The 13,557-nt window shown below is 41.8% G+C and overlaps 1 protein-coding gene across 2 annotated transcripts in view; it reads right to left on the reverse strand.

Moving 5' to 3' along the window:
• Positions 1-2,252: 2,252 nt before the first annotated feature.
• NELL1 (neural EGFL like 1) overlaps positions 2,253-13,557 on the reverse strand; it is a 683,273-nt gene continuing 671,968 nt past the window's right edge. For both annotated transcript variants that reach the window (XM_070428154.1, XM_070428155.1), the window contains 3 exons: positions 6,942-7,118; positions 4,589-4,813; positions 2,253-2,726 (listed from right to left, as the gene is read on the reverse strand). In XM_070428154.1, coding sequence (XP_070284255.1) covers positions 2,676-2,726; positions 4,589-4,813; positions 6,942-7,118 — 453 coding nt within the window. In that variant the 3' untranslated portion in view covers positions 2,253-2,675. The remainder of the gene's footprint in view (positions 2,727-4,588; positions 4,814-6,941; positions 7,119-13,557) is intronic.

Genomic DNA, 13,557 nt, shown 5'->3' on the forward strand with positions numbered 1-13,557 from the left:
AAGCTGATGGTAATCTAACAGGGTTTCTTTTGATGGTTATAGTCTTTTTTTTTCTATCTTTGCCCTGATAATTCTTTGTCATTAATATTTGAGTTTGAATACAAGAAGATCTTTTTACACTGATATGATTAGGTGTTGTATTAGCTTCCTCTATTTTCACTCTGGTTCTTCCCCAGGCTTGGGAAGTTCTCATTAATTTCACCTTGAACAGGCTCTCTGTTCCCTTTATCCTCTCTTTTCCTTTGGTTTATCTAGTTGATCTTTCTACTCTAGTCACATAGTTCCTGTAGAGGCCTTTCTTTCTATAATTCTTTCTTCTTTTCTTTCTTTCTTTCTTTCTTTCTTTCTTTCTTTCTTTCTTTCTTTCTTTCTTTCTTTCTTTCTTTCTTTCTTTCTTTCTTTTCTTTCCTTCCTTCCTTCCTTCGTTCTTTCTTTCTTTCTTTCTTTCTTTCTTTCTTTCTTTCTTTCTTTCTTTCTTTCCTCTTTCTTTCTCTCTCTCTTTTTTCTTTTTTCTTTATTTCTCTCTTTCTCTCTCTCTCTCTCTCTCTCTCTCTCTCTCTCTCTCTCTCTCTCTCTCTCTCTCCTTTCTTTCTTTCTACTCTTAGCTCACTCTCCTCTTCCTCCTGGTTCATTTATTGGTTTCTATCTTTGAGTTCACTAATTCTCTTTTTCATCTGGACTGAATTCCTCATCTTACTTACTGAATTCTTCAGCTCCAGCATATCTGTTGTTTCCTTTCTATAGTTTTAATATCTTTGGTAATGCACTCCTTTGGTTCCTGAGCTCATTGCTCTGCGCTTCTGTGCTTCTTGTACATCCTTGAGTTTCTTCATAACTGCAGTCTTGAATTCTCTGACGTGAATCACAGTTTCCCATGACTCTGAATTTGGTTTCTGAAGACTTTTCATTTTCTTTCTGTGCTTCCAAGTTATCTTGGTTGTTTGAAGCATTTGATGAATGTTTCTCTGTTGGTGCATTTGAGGTAGTGCTCTCTTTTCTTGTTTAAATATTTGTACACTCAGTAATTCAGCATGATGATAGGTATTTCCTTTTGTTTCCCAGTAGATGCTGTTGCAGCCCAACTTTTTGTTTTTTCCTCCCTTCACTAATTTGGGCCTCTGAGATCTCGTGTGGAGTGGCATCACAGCAAACGCTGTACCCATTGGTGTGGTGGGTGTCTCACTGAGTCCAGCCTGCCTCCTTTATAGGCCCTCTCCATCGCTGTGGTGGAGAACTGATTTGTGAGCTCTCAGAGCTCCCTCCTTTTTCTGCAGTTTTTGGCTTTATAGGTCTATGCAAAGACATGTGGAGGAAAGGAGGCAAGTTCCTAATGTCATGGCCCCACCTCCTTCCATTTACGGCTTTCAGTTCTGCTGTTTTATTTACAGCTTTCTAGCCACTTTTGTCATGATGGAGATGTGGGAAGGGAGGTGAAAACAGCTTCTGTCTCTCTTACACTCCAGGTTGTACTGTGAGGACCGCAGCCCGACTCCTCTTCTGCACTCACTGGAGCCATGGTGGGTGCTCAACAGCATCTGCAACCACCTTCTTTGTCTTTCGCTTTGTCCTCCCTCCCTACCCACTCCAATATGCCCACCTTCAGTTGTCCTAATGCATAGATCTTCCAGGCATGTTTGTGTGTTGAGCATGACATCCTTTGTTGAGTGAGTCTCACTCTGCCATGATTCTATTGTCAGGCTCCTAAATAGTTTTTCTTAAAAGAGTTGTCTTTTACCATGTAGAGGTTGTGTAATTTAGTGAACAGTAGCATTAGGCAGACATTAGGTGACCTGGTTACCAGTCCCAACGTGCAAATAATCAACTAGAGCTGAACAAATTGGCTGATCAAGAAATATTAATTTACTTTTCTGTAATGGAGAAATAGTAGCACTAACCAACTCCTGTTTTTCATCATAAAAGTCCCTTGTAAGTTATCAAACATTATATAAAACTAATGGACACATATTTTCTCTTTCAATGCCAAAAAAATGCATTGCTGTTTCTAAAATGACTTAAGATTTTGTTTCACCTTATCTGGTAGAGGGAGTAGGAAGTTCTTTTTATATTAATTATTTAATTATGTGTGGTCTTTCTTTATTATAATTGCTTTCAGCTTGTTTTAACTGAATGACGGGGCATCTAAGTGTGTTCAATAGTTTGAAATATTAGTAGGATGCAATTATACTCTACATGCATATTTATCAATACATTTCACAGGGATCTCAATATGAAGTATGCAGTGGATGGGACAATTTCACAACAGGCAACTTTATTTGTAGAATTTGTTCCAAAAATTAAAAATAAATAAATAAATGGAGCAGAGTCTCTATTATGTTAGTACACCAAATAAATCAACAACAACAAAAAATACATCAACGTTTACCATGGGATCATTTAAATGTATTTGCAAATGATCTGATTAGGGAAACGTGATTTACAACACGGGCAACTTCTTTAACAACCATGGACTGAAATGCACTGTACTGTAGGTCACCTAGACTAGTTAGCAAGAATGAGCAAAGTGTCAGGTCCAAGAGGCAACCCCCAAACACCTTCCTTAGATGGAGACTTTGGTAACTGTCTGTGGTAAAAATCACGCCAACTCCCGTTCTTCATCATGTTGGATGGGCATTTGTCCATTTTTTTCCCACGATGATGAGTCCATTTTAAATACCTCAGTTATTATGGAGACACTCCAAATCCACCGAACAGCAGACACTTCCATTCTGTGCAGCAAGACACAAGCATTAGCCAGTTGAGACACAGGGTATAAATAAATTAGCAGGATATACTTTTGTATTCAAAATAAGCATCTACATTTTGAGACAAACTCCATGAATGCTTTGGAGAAATTTATTTGGAAAGAGCAGGAAGGAAGAATGTCTGAGCTCAAAGCATATTTGGGACTTTCCCCCTTGTTTCCAGTTTATTCACTGGACTTATTCCAAATGAGATTGTTTGCAAAAACAATTTTCTGAAAGATAATAATTTACCATTAACAATGCTATCCAAAAGTACCTGAAGGGTTCCAGAAAGGTTGGCATATTAGGAAAAATAAACAGTCTCTCATGGTGACAATGAAGGGCAGAGTACATATTTAGGTATAAAAAATGATTTAAAAAATAATTAAAATCAATTACATGTATTAATGTAAATATACATTTACAACCCCTATAAGTAAATCTCAGACCTAATCTCATAGAAATAATAATCTATACAAATAAAAGGGTAATATGCTAATTAGAGCAGATGTCTTCGGGACGATCTTTCGGATGTCCATCCTGACATAGCTGGGTCTGGGTGAAGCTGCCCACCTGGGATCCTGGGCACCAGTGCCTGAGGCGGCTGCAGCCCAGGAGAGGGAGAAAAGCCACTCGCCCATGATCCCCTGCGGCTGCAGCTGGCCTGGGCAAAGCTGGCCCAGGTCCCAGCTGCCTGTGGCCGGCCAAAGGGAGGGAAGCCCGGGTCCCGGGTGCCTGCAGCTGGCCAGAGGAGAGAATCCTGGGTCCCAAGTGTGGGGATGAGTCAGAGGAAGTTAGGGGTGATCAGGCCAACAAGGGAGCAGTTAGGGGCAATCAGGCAGGCAGAGGTGGTTAGGGGTGATCAGGCAGGCAGTTAGGAGCCAGCAGTCCTGGATTATGAGAGACATTCCCCGAGTAGTCCTGGATTGGAGAGGGTACAAGCCAGGCTGAGAGACCCCTCTACCCCCCACATGCACGGATTTCGTGCACTGGGCCTCTAGTAAATAATAAATCTCCTGTCATTTTGTTTGCTGGGCCATAGGTACACATGGAACTGTGGCCCTTTGGCTACATAAAGGTTGATAGGGCTGTACCTTAAGATAATATTTTCTGGAAAAAAGGGGAAAAATCCACATTTATAAGACCATAAAAAAACAAGCTGGGAACCTTCCACTGGTGCTGAGGCAGGACTTGATAAAAGCAAATTGACTAGTATTGTTAATAGGCTTAATCATGGGAATTTTAAACAGATGTTTTGGCAGCAATTTGACACTGTCTCACCCCTCCGTCAGGTCACAGCTCTTCAAGAGCTTTGAAGGGAGGAAGGAATGAGTGTTTAATTTTAAAGACATAGGAGGATATCTCTTGGGAACTCCTCCAAAGAGAGAAAAACAATTAAATCCTGCAGCAGAGGGTCACGTCCCAGCATTAAGCACCGTGATAATTAAACAAAGCAAACAACTTCACAGAGTGCTTTTTTCCTAACTGTGGCAGTTTCATGAAAGAGCTGGTAATATTTTCCAGGATGAAATGTCTTTTTTGTTCCATTCTTCCTTTTTAATATATAGGTCAAAATAGCTTAAGTCAGCCATCATTGGGACTAGTGTCAATTGTTAAAATTCTGTAATTTAAAGGCAAGGGAGAGGACTATTCTATTCCATGTTCATTTGGAATTTGCCTGAATACACAGTGCAGCTATGACCCATTCAGACATAGACCTCTTGTGAGAAGTAAATGCTACCTCTGGCCCTTGGCAGCTGTGCATTCAGAAACCTCAGGAGTGGACCTCCTGCGAGTGTTCTCTGGCAACTGTGTGAGGCATGGTTATCCCCAGGACATCCAGTTACCTTGCACTTGCAGGTTGTGCAGGGAGATCCAGCCATTGTCCATACTGAGCCGCTAAGCCTTGAAACGCCATAGCTATCCAGGCAAGTTTTGCTGATGTCGTAGGTGATGCTATCAGCCAGGCAGGGGTCACTGACGCAGCGAGGACAACACTCCCCTTCCAAGGTGGCTGAGTACTCACAGCTCAAAGTGGGGCATGCGAGTGGCCAGCAATCTACCTCCCCTTCCTGTAGAGAGAAAGCCAAAAATGCCTCATCGTTGTTCTTATGCACAGTTCTGTTGCTAACGTCCCAGAGAGGGAAAGAGGCACAATAATTCTCATCATTGTTCTCACTGAATGTTCCCACTTTAGCACCATTATGGGTACAGTGTGCCTCTTCCAGGGGACTTTTGATGACCATCTGTATTGCAGCCCCAGAAGAGTTAGTTCCCATGTCTGTGTCAATGGCAGCCTGTAATTATTTTGTATTACGATAATTATCATCATTATCAATACAATTCCACAGTAAGTGTTGAGCTTTCAGGTTGTGGGCTTAGCTCAGTTTTGGTCAAATAAATGCTAATCAAATAAATGAACTGATGGTAAGGTACTGGCTAGTGTGTAAAGAGAAATTCCTTTCTTTGATGGTCAAAGGGAAACCCGGAGCCCTGTAATATTTCAACCATGTTGTAAACTGAGTTGCTAGTTTCAAATTTAAGGTTAAGGTTGGGCAAATTCAGGTGAACCCTTTCACAATGGTTTTAACTGTGCCATGTAACTAGCGGACTTCCTGTGTGACACTTCAAATGGAGTGTTCACACGTCTCAGAATCTGATCACTGGGGCTCCACTGGCCCATAGTAGAACCGTTTCTCTAGGTAGCTGCTGCTTCTGTTATCATGGCACTCATGTCTAATTATTTGGTCAGCTTCACAAGGCTATGGCCTTTGATCAGCTTCATGATGGATCGTGCTCACCCTCCAGAGTCTGGCACAGGCAAACACTTCAATGAATATTTCTTAAATCTGACCCACATTATTCTTCAGTAATTATTTGTTCAATAGCTTCAATTTTTCCCCTAAAATAGTAAACTTAGGGCTAGGGATGGAAGAGGAGACATTTCTGAAATTTTGCAAAAATTTCATGTCTAAAACTAGTACCAATTCTTCTGAATGCCTGATGATTGACATCTTGAAAAGAAAATGGAATTTTCCAGACTGATTTGCAAGCTCTGTTCTCTAGTTGTGTTGGGTTTGTTCCTGGATGCAAGTGTGAAAAAATGGCTATGGTTTGAATTTAGCTGAGTTATACTCTTCAGTAGTAGGAATGATTAAGAAGGATGTGTTCTATTAAAATTATCTGTACATTCACCAGGAGATTTTAGACAACCCAATAGAAATTTGAAGCATAATTTCTTCAAATACTTGTTTCCATATAGTATCCATAGAGTGAATCAAATAATTAACTCTGGAACGCAGCTAATAGTTTCCATTAAATTTGACTTAGTTATGACTTAGCTCCAATGGTTATGTATGACTCCACATAGAGGAAACATCATTACTTAGATAATAAAGTATCCTAACAGTCTTTACATTCTTGGAAATCTTTGTTTATAGTATAATTTAAAACAGAAATTAAGCATTTTCTCTGGACTATCTCAAATCTGATTATACCATTATTATCCCTATATTAAAATCCAAATTAGCATTTTTTCTACATGAAGGTTTAGCATCTGAAACACATTTTTTTTCAAACCAGGAAATATGAACAATAGGAATTATTGTGCAGCAGGTACCTTCTATGTGCCAAATATTATATTTCCCCTTCACCTATCCTCTATTATTCATAACAGCCCTACAAAATAGATAATGTTCATCCATTTTCGTACATTGGCATGTGTAAGAATTGATTAGTGAGATGCTAACACTGGCCCAAGTTAATCACACAGAGCTAACACAAGGGAGCACCAGGGTTGGATTCTCAGCTTCATGACTCAATCCCTGACATTTATGTTCTCTCCCATATTGGAACTTTAATGGGTATGTCCCAAGAAATGAAAGATTTGGCTCTATAAGAACGATAAGTCAAGGTTTTGAAACTTTTTATCAAAAAGGGATTTTTCATTATATGGATTTGCTAAAAAGTAGCAGTTGTGAGCTCACATAATAACTTGGTCAAATGTGTCCCATAATTATGTTCTTTCTGTCTTGCACAGTGTTTTAAATAGTGGAATCTGAGTGTCTTCAGGCAGAGCACGTACTCCTTAGCGACAGTACCCACAACTCCCTGCGCCGGATTGCAAACAGCAGGAAACTAAAGCCCACGGGCCACCCTCCAGAGGAACAGGCTAACCCCCTCGGAAGGAAGCTGACATACCAAGCACCGGCACTGCTGGCAGCTGTGCGTCCAGTTGTCTCCACTTCGATAGAGCTTGTGTCCATTTTGATCTAAACATTGACTCGTGACCCTGGTGTCACACTCCGGGCAACAGAAAAGGTCAACGCTTGGATTCTGGCAATCACAAGCCGTCCGTCGGCAGAATATCTTCCCGTCCTGTTTAGAAATGAGGTTAAGGAGGTTTCATCATGAGGGCTGCAGGATGAAAATCAAACCTCAGGCTTTAGAGAGCTCATAGGAAACATTTCTTACAGTCACGGTACGCCCCTGGCTGCCTCCTGATTTTCAGAACAGATGCACAGGTGCGTCTCCCATACACATGCGCTTTTCTTTCCCTGACCTTGCCTACGAAGTGGCGCGAGTGAAAATAGAGACATTTGCAACTTTAAAAAAAAAAAGGTCAGTATATTTTTTGAAACCTTTTTCTAAGTGTTCTTAAGTAATCATATTTCTAGAAGTATCATTTCTAAGAACAGTTAGGAAAAAAAAGAGTTATAAACAGATAAGAATGCAAATATGAGCAAGAATTCATTTGAGTTCAAAATCATGATATTGTACTTTTCCCAGTTCATAATGATACTAACACTTTCAAATGCATTCATCTAATTTATCTCTGCCTCAACTCTGGGAGGAAGTCTGACCATCCCCTTTTACAGGAGAAGCAACTGAGGCCCAGAGGGGTTAAATGTCATTCGGTATCACAGAGGTAGTGATTCTCTACGCAGCACCAGGCCTTCTGATTTCATAACAACCTGTCTTCTACAAGACAGTCTTTAGGTTATTGCCGGAGGCTATAATCGGGTGCCACCTTAACGCAGTTAGGTCCCCAAATTATAAACACAGTAAAATTTCTGCAGTAATAGCTCTGAAATTATAAAGGTACTTTATAATGAGTCAACAGCGCTCAAATATTAAGACTGAACGATTTTCAGCATATCTCTTTTATGTCGGTTGTTCATAGTAACTTTTCACCTCATGCAAGGAAGCTGAAAATGTAAGGTGAGACCTGTGGTCAACCATTTATGATTATGACTGCTTTGCTGGGTATTTACAAAACCACAGAGTCTCAGGGCCAAGGGTACCTTAAAGGACACATAATGAAAACTCTGACCTATACTTTAATCCTTCCTAAGGCAAAAATATTCAAAAGTCATCAAGCCTGTGCATGAACCTCTCCAGTCTCTAGGAACTCACTGTTATGGAAGTCATTTAAAGTATATGTCTCTGTACAGGTCCGAATGATAAAAATTGGACTTTTTGTTGCCTGTAATCATTGAGCCTTGTTCATAGCCTTGGTAATCATAGAACTACCAACCCATCTGTTACATTTCAACTCTTCTGTTTTTAAAAGAAAGCATTTATGTATCCACTGAGTGATCTCATCTCTGGATTAAAGATCTCCAATGTTTTGACTAGTTCCCATAATTTTGAAATCTATTATAGTTGCCTTCTTCAACAATTTTGAGTATTTCCAATATTACTAATGTACCATAATTTCAACACTTATTTTGTACCACACATTGTGCTATCTTTTCAATGCATTATCACATTTAATCCTAATAATTATGTAGAGTAGAAATTTATATCTCCATTTATCAAAAAAAAAGTAGCTCAATTAGAGAACTAAAAAAATTCTTCAGTAATGATCTGACCAACACAGAGTGAAGTGGGATTCATGGTAATCTTATTTTAAGTGCTGTACTTTCTTACTTACTCTGGTTTGTCACAGTGTTGACTTATATTGAGCTTAATGAAGACTAAACCCCCATTAAGCCCTATCCTATCTTGCACAGTTGCTTGTTTGGAAGCAGAAAGTGTAAAACTTGATGTTTATCCATATTGTATTTCACCTTGTTAGATCCATTTCATCTCTGCTGCCTGTCACAGTGATTTCTAAATGCTGTTTCTGTCATCCACCATATTTTGTCCTACCTCATCAATAACAATGTTGAATAAGATAGCACTTACTGATATAAGCTTACAGTCAACTAGAGTGGAAATCTTTAAATGCTTTACACTCTTTATGGAGAATGAAAAGGAAAATGCTAGCTACATATACAATAACTTAACAGGTTGAAAAATGCTTTCTCTCAAATTCTATGCATCGGATCTATTATATAAGAGATCGTAAGAAATAGGGAGTGACATCAGCATCACAGCAGAATGAGACTCCATTGTTCCTTTCCTTAACTTTACAATTTGGATAACTTTAATACAGACACACCTGAGAGATCTATGCCTCAGGACATCTAAAGATGGGTGTATTGGAACAGATGGAGGGCAGCGATGATGCCCACCATGGCTTCAGTGAGAGCAGTAGTGGGAGAGGAGTTGTCTACAGTCCTCACACTATGGTCTGGAGTGTAAAAAGGGGCAGAAGCAGTTTCCATCTCCCTTCCTGTCCTCCTCATCATATAGGAACTGGGTAAACATGGCTGGGAAGCTTTAAACAAAAAGGTGGAGACAAAAGCCATAACCCAAAGAGGGTAGAGCCACTAGATCGTGAACCTGCCTCTTCTTCCCCAAAGGCCTTGGCAAAGCCAAAAACAGCTGCAAAAGAAGGTAGCTCTGGAAGCTAGCAAATCGGTTCTTCACCACCTGCCACATTCCCCCACCACAATGGTGGTGCCCCATAACTGAGCTGAGCTTGTCACAGACAGCACACAAACCATCAAGGTGAATATGAGGCACTCTTCTTAACCAAAGCAATGCAGCTACACCAAGATCCAAGAAACACAAAAATGTGTGCTATAATAACACCCACTAAAAACAAATAAAGCACTCTCCTTACCAACCTGCTGAATTATTGAGCAAACCAGTATTTACACAAGAAAAGAGAGCACTACCTCCAAATGTACTGACAGTGAAGCAATCCATCAAATACCAAGAACAACCAAGATTATATTGGAGTAATGTAAGAAAATAAAAAGTGTCTAGAAACCAAGCTCAGAGGCATGAGCTACTGTGGTTTAAATAACAGAGAACTCAAGATTGCAGTCACAAAGAAATTCAACAATATATGAGAAATGAAGGCTTTCCAGGTAAAAGAATTTGCCACCACAAGAACTCCATTACAAGATATGTTGAGAGGAGCTCTCTTACTAGAAACCAAAGACAAAATTATTGGAAACTGCAAATATACTTCAAAATAAATTACTAAACAATTACAACATAAAGGTTAAAGTGGGAAAGAGCATTAAAAATGCTGTAACTACAGTAATTTGATAAAGAATACACAACATAAAAAGGGATACTTTGTGACAAAATCATCAAAGGGGTGGAGGAAAAGGACTGAGCAGGTACAGGTGAATGAAGATACACAGCAATTAGAAGAAAAAGGATTATTGTATGTATGAGACATTTTACACAAACATAATGGTAACAAAACAAAATTCCAGAGCTAAGACATGAAACACACAGAAAAAATGAGAGAAAAACCATCAAATTACAATAGAAGACAGAATCACTAGAGAGAGAAAAATGGAGATACAGAGCAACCAGAAAACAAAACAAAAGATAAAATAGCTGTAGTAAGTCCTCATATAGCAACAATTATCCTAAATGTAAATGAACTAAGTTCATCAATCAAAAGGCACAGAACTAAGTTCATCTATCAAGAGGCACAGAGTAGCAAGATAGATGAATAAAACAAGACCTAATTATGTCACCAACAGGACACTCATCTCAGCTCCAAAGACAAGCATAGGCTCAACAAGTGAAGTCATGGAAGATACTTTAAGCAAAGAGCCTCCAGAGAAAAGTGGGTGTGGGGGGTACTTAGACAAAGTAGATTTCAAGATACAAACAAAAAGTAACAAGAGACAAAGATAGGCAGTTTATAATGATAAAGATGACAATTCATCTAGATGACATAACATCAATATATCTGCACCCAACTTGGGAGTACCACAATATATTAAAAAAATTACTAAAGAGAGAAAGTGAAAAAAGCACAATTATAGTAGAGGACCTGAATATCCCAATGACAGCAATGGATAGATCACCTAAAAGACAGTCATTAAGGAAATATTGATCTTACATGACATATTAGACCAAATTGACTTAATTGATGCTTTTGTTGTTGATGTTAATCCTCATCTGAGAATATTTTTTCCAGTGATTTTTCTTTGGAAATGGTGGGAGGGAAGGGAAAGCTAGAGACATAGACTGGTGGCCTCCATTTAGATCAGGAATGAGACAAGATGCCTATTCTTTTCACTGTTATTTATCATACTGCTAGAAGTCCTAGCTAGAACAATCAGGCCAGAGAAAGAAATAAAAGGCATCCAAATTGTAAATGAAGAAGTAAAACTGTCACTTTTTGCAGAAGATGCAATTATAAATATAGAATATTAAAAACTATTAGAATCCAATAAGTAGCTAATATGCAAAATATATAAAGAACACATACATTTCAACAATAAAATAAAACAATATGATTAAAAAATAATTGTTTTATTTTGTTGTTGAGATGTATGAGTTCTTTATTATATATTTTCATTAACCAATGTCACTCTATTAAATTTAAATTTTAAAAAAAGGAAAAAAATAAAAACTGAGCATAGGACCTGAAGAGACAATTTTCTAAGGAGGACATACAGATGGCCAACAAATATATGAAAAGATGCTCAACCTAACTAATTATAAGGGAAATACAAATCAAAACCATAATGAGATATCACCTGTCAGAATGGCTATCTACACTAATAAAAGAGAAACATGGTAATTGGCGTACGACCGCTACCCTTCCCATTGGCTAATCAGCGAATCCTTATGCAAATTAACTGTCAGCCAAGATGGCGGCCGGCAGCCAGGAAGCTGGAAGCTAACAGGAGGCTTGCTTGCTGTGGACTCCAACGTTCCCCGCCGGCCTCTGAGCTTCAGTTGGAAACATCGTAACATTTATAGAAGATAAACAAAACTCTAGAAACCTCCTGTCAGTCAGCCGGGATCTCAGAGCTGGAGTTGCAACATTGTTTCGAATACAGAAAACAAAGGCCAGAAACCTGCTTTCAGCGGAGCCTCAGAGAGAAAGCCGGCTCTCAGCTCCAGTGACAGCCATAGGAGGTAAATAAATGCCAGAATAAAAAAAAAGAAAAAAAGGAGAGGTTTGGAGCTCCAGTTGCCCGCCAGCCTGAAAACAGCCCTCAGCCCTTCACCCAGACTGGCCAGGCACCCCAGTGGGGACCCCCACCCTGAAGCAACAAGATGGCGGCTAATTTGCATACTGAAGGCAGGCGGCAGCAGGCAAGGCTGTCTGCGGTCTGGGACCCGGATCTGTGACCCTGCCGGGCGGGATCAGAGGAGCCTCAAGGCCTCCCGGCACCAGGATCAGCGTGACAAGGGGCAACGCCCAAACCCCCTGATTGCCCTGCGGCTCTGTGTGTGACAGGGGGCAGTGCCCCAACCCCCTGATCGGCCCTGCTCTGTGGGTGATAGAGGGTGGCGTCCCAACCCCCTGATTGCCCTGCGGCTCTGTGGGTGATAGAGGGCGGTGCCCCAACCCCCTGATCAGCCCTGCGGCTCTGTGGGTGATAGAGGGCGGCGCCCCAACCCCGATTGCCTGCGGCTCTGTGTGTGACAGTGGCGGCGCCTCAACCCCCCCACGGGCCCTGCTCTATGTGAGACGGGGTAGAGCCATACCTCCCCATCGGCCCTGCCCTGAGTGTGACAGGGTTTGGTGCCTCAACTACCCCCCCCCCCCACGGGCCCTGCTCTGTATGTGACAGGGGGCGGTGCCCCAGCTCCCCTATTGGCCCTACTCTGTGCGTGACAGGGGGGAGCTCCTCAACCCCCTGATTGGCCCTGCTCTGTGTGTGACAGGGGGCAGCTCCCCAACCCCCTGATCAGCCCTGCTCTGTGTATGACAGGGGGGAGCTCCCAAAACCCCTGATTGACCCTGCTCTGTGCATGACAAGGGGGAGCTCCCCAAACCCCTGATGGGCCCTGCTCTGTGTGTGACAGAGTACGGAGCCCCAACCCCCGATGGTCCCTGCTCTGTGAGTGGCAGGGGGTGGCGCCGCAACTTCCCTATCGACCCTGCCTTGAGTGTGACAGAGGGCAGTGCCCCAACCCCCCAATCGGCCTTACCCTGAGCGTGACTAGGGGTGGCATCACAACCTCCCCATCCGCCCTGCTCTGTGCATGACAGGGGGCGGCGCCCCAACTCCCCAATCGGCCCTGCTCTGAGCCCGACCAGGGGCTGCACCTAGGGATTGGGCCTGCCCTCTGCCACCCAGGAGCAGGCCTAAGCCAGCAGGTCATTATCTCCTGAGGGGTCCCAGACTGCGAGAGGGCGCAGGATGGGCTGAGGGACCCCCTCTCCCCCCCGAGTGCACAAATTTTTGTGCACCGGGCCTCTAGTCTATATATATAAAAGCCTAAGCGACCAGATGACCAGCCAGTAGCTAGGACATGCACTGACCACCAGGGGGCAGATGCTCAATGCAGGAGCTGCCTCCTGGTGGTCACTGTGCTCCCACAGCTGGAGTGCCACTCAGCTGACAGACGGGCGCCAGACGCCAGGCTGACAGCTGGCGAGCGCCGCTGCACACCCGAGCAGCGGTGGAAGGTGCTGGGATGAGCAGGAGCAGTG

The sequence above is a fragment of the Myotis yumanensis genome, unplaced genomic scaffold (assembly GCF_028538775.1).
Source record: "Myotis yumanensis isolate MYYU_CA2020_CCGP unplaced genomic scaffold, mMyoYum1.0.hap1 SCAF_10, whole genome shotgun sequence".
Lineage (NCBI taxonomy): Eukaryota > Metazoa > Chordata > Mammalia > Chiroptera > Vespertilionidae > Myotis > Myotis yumanensis.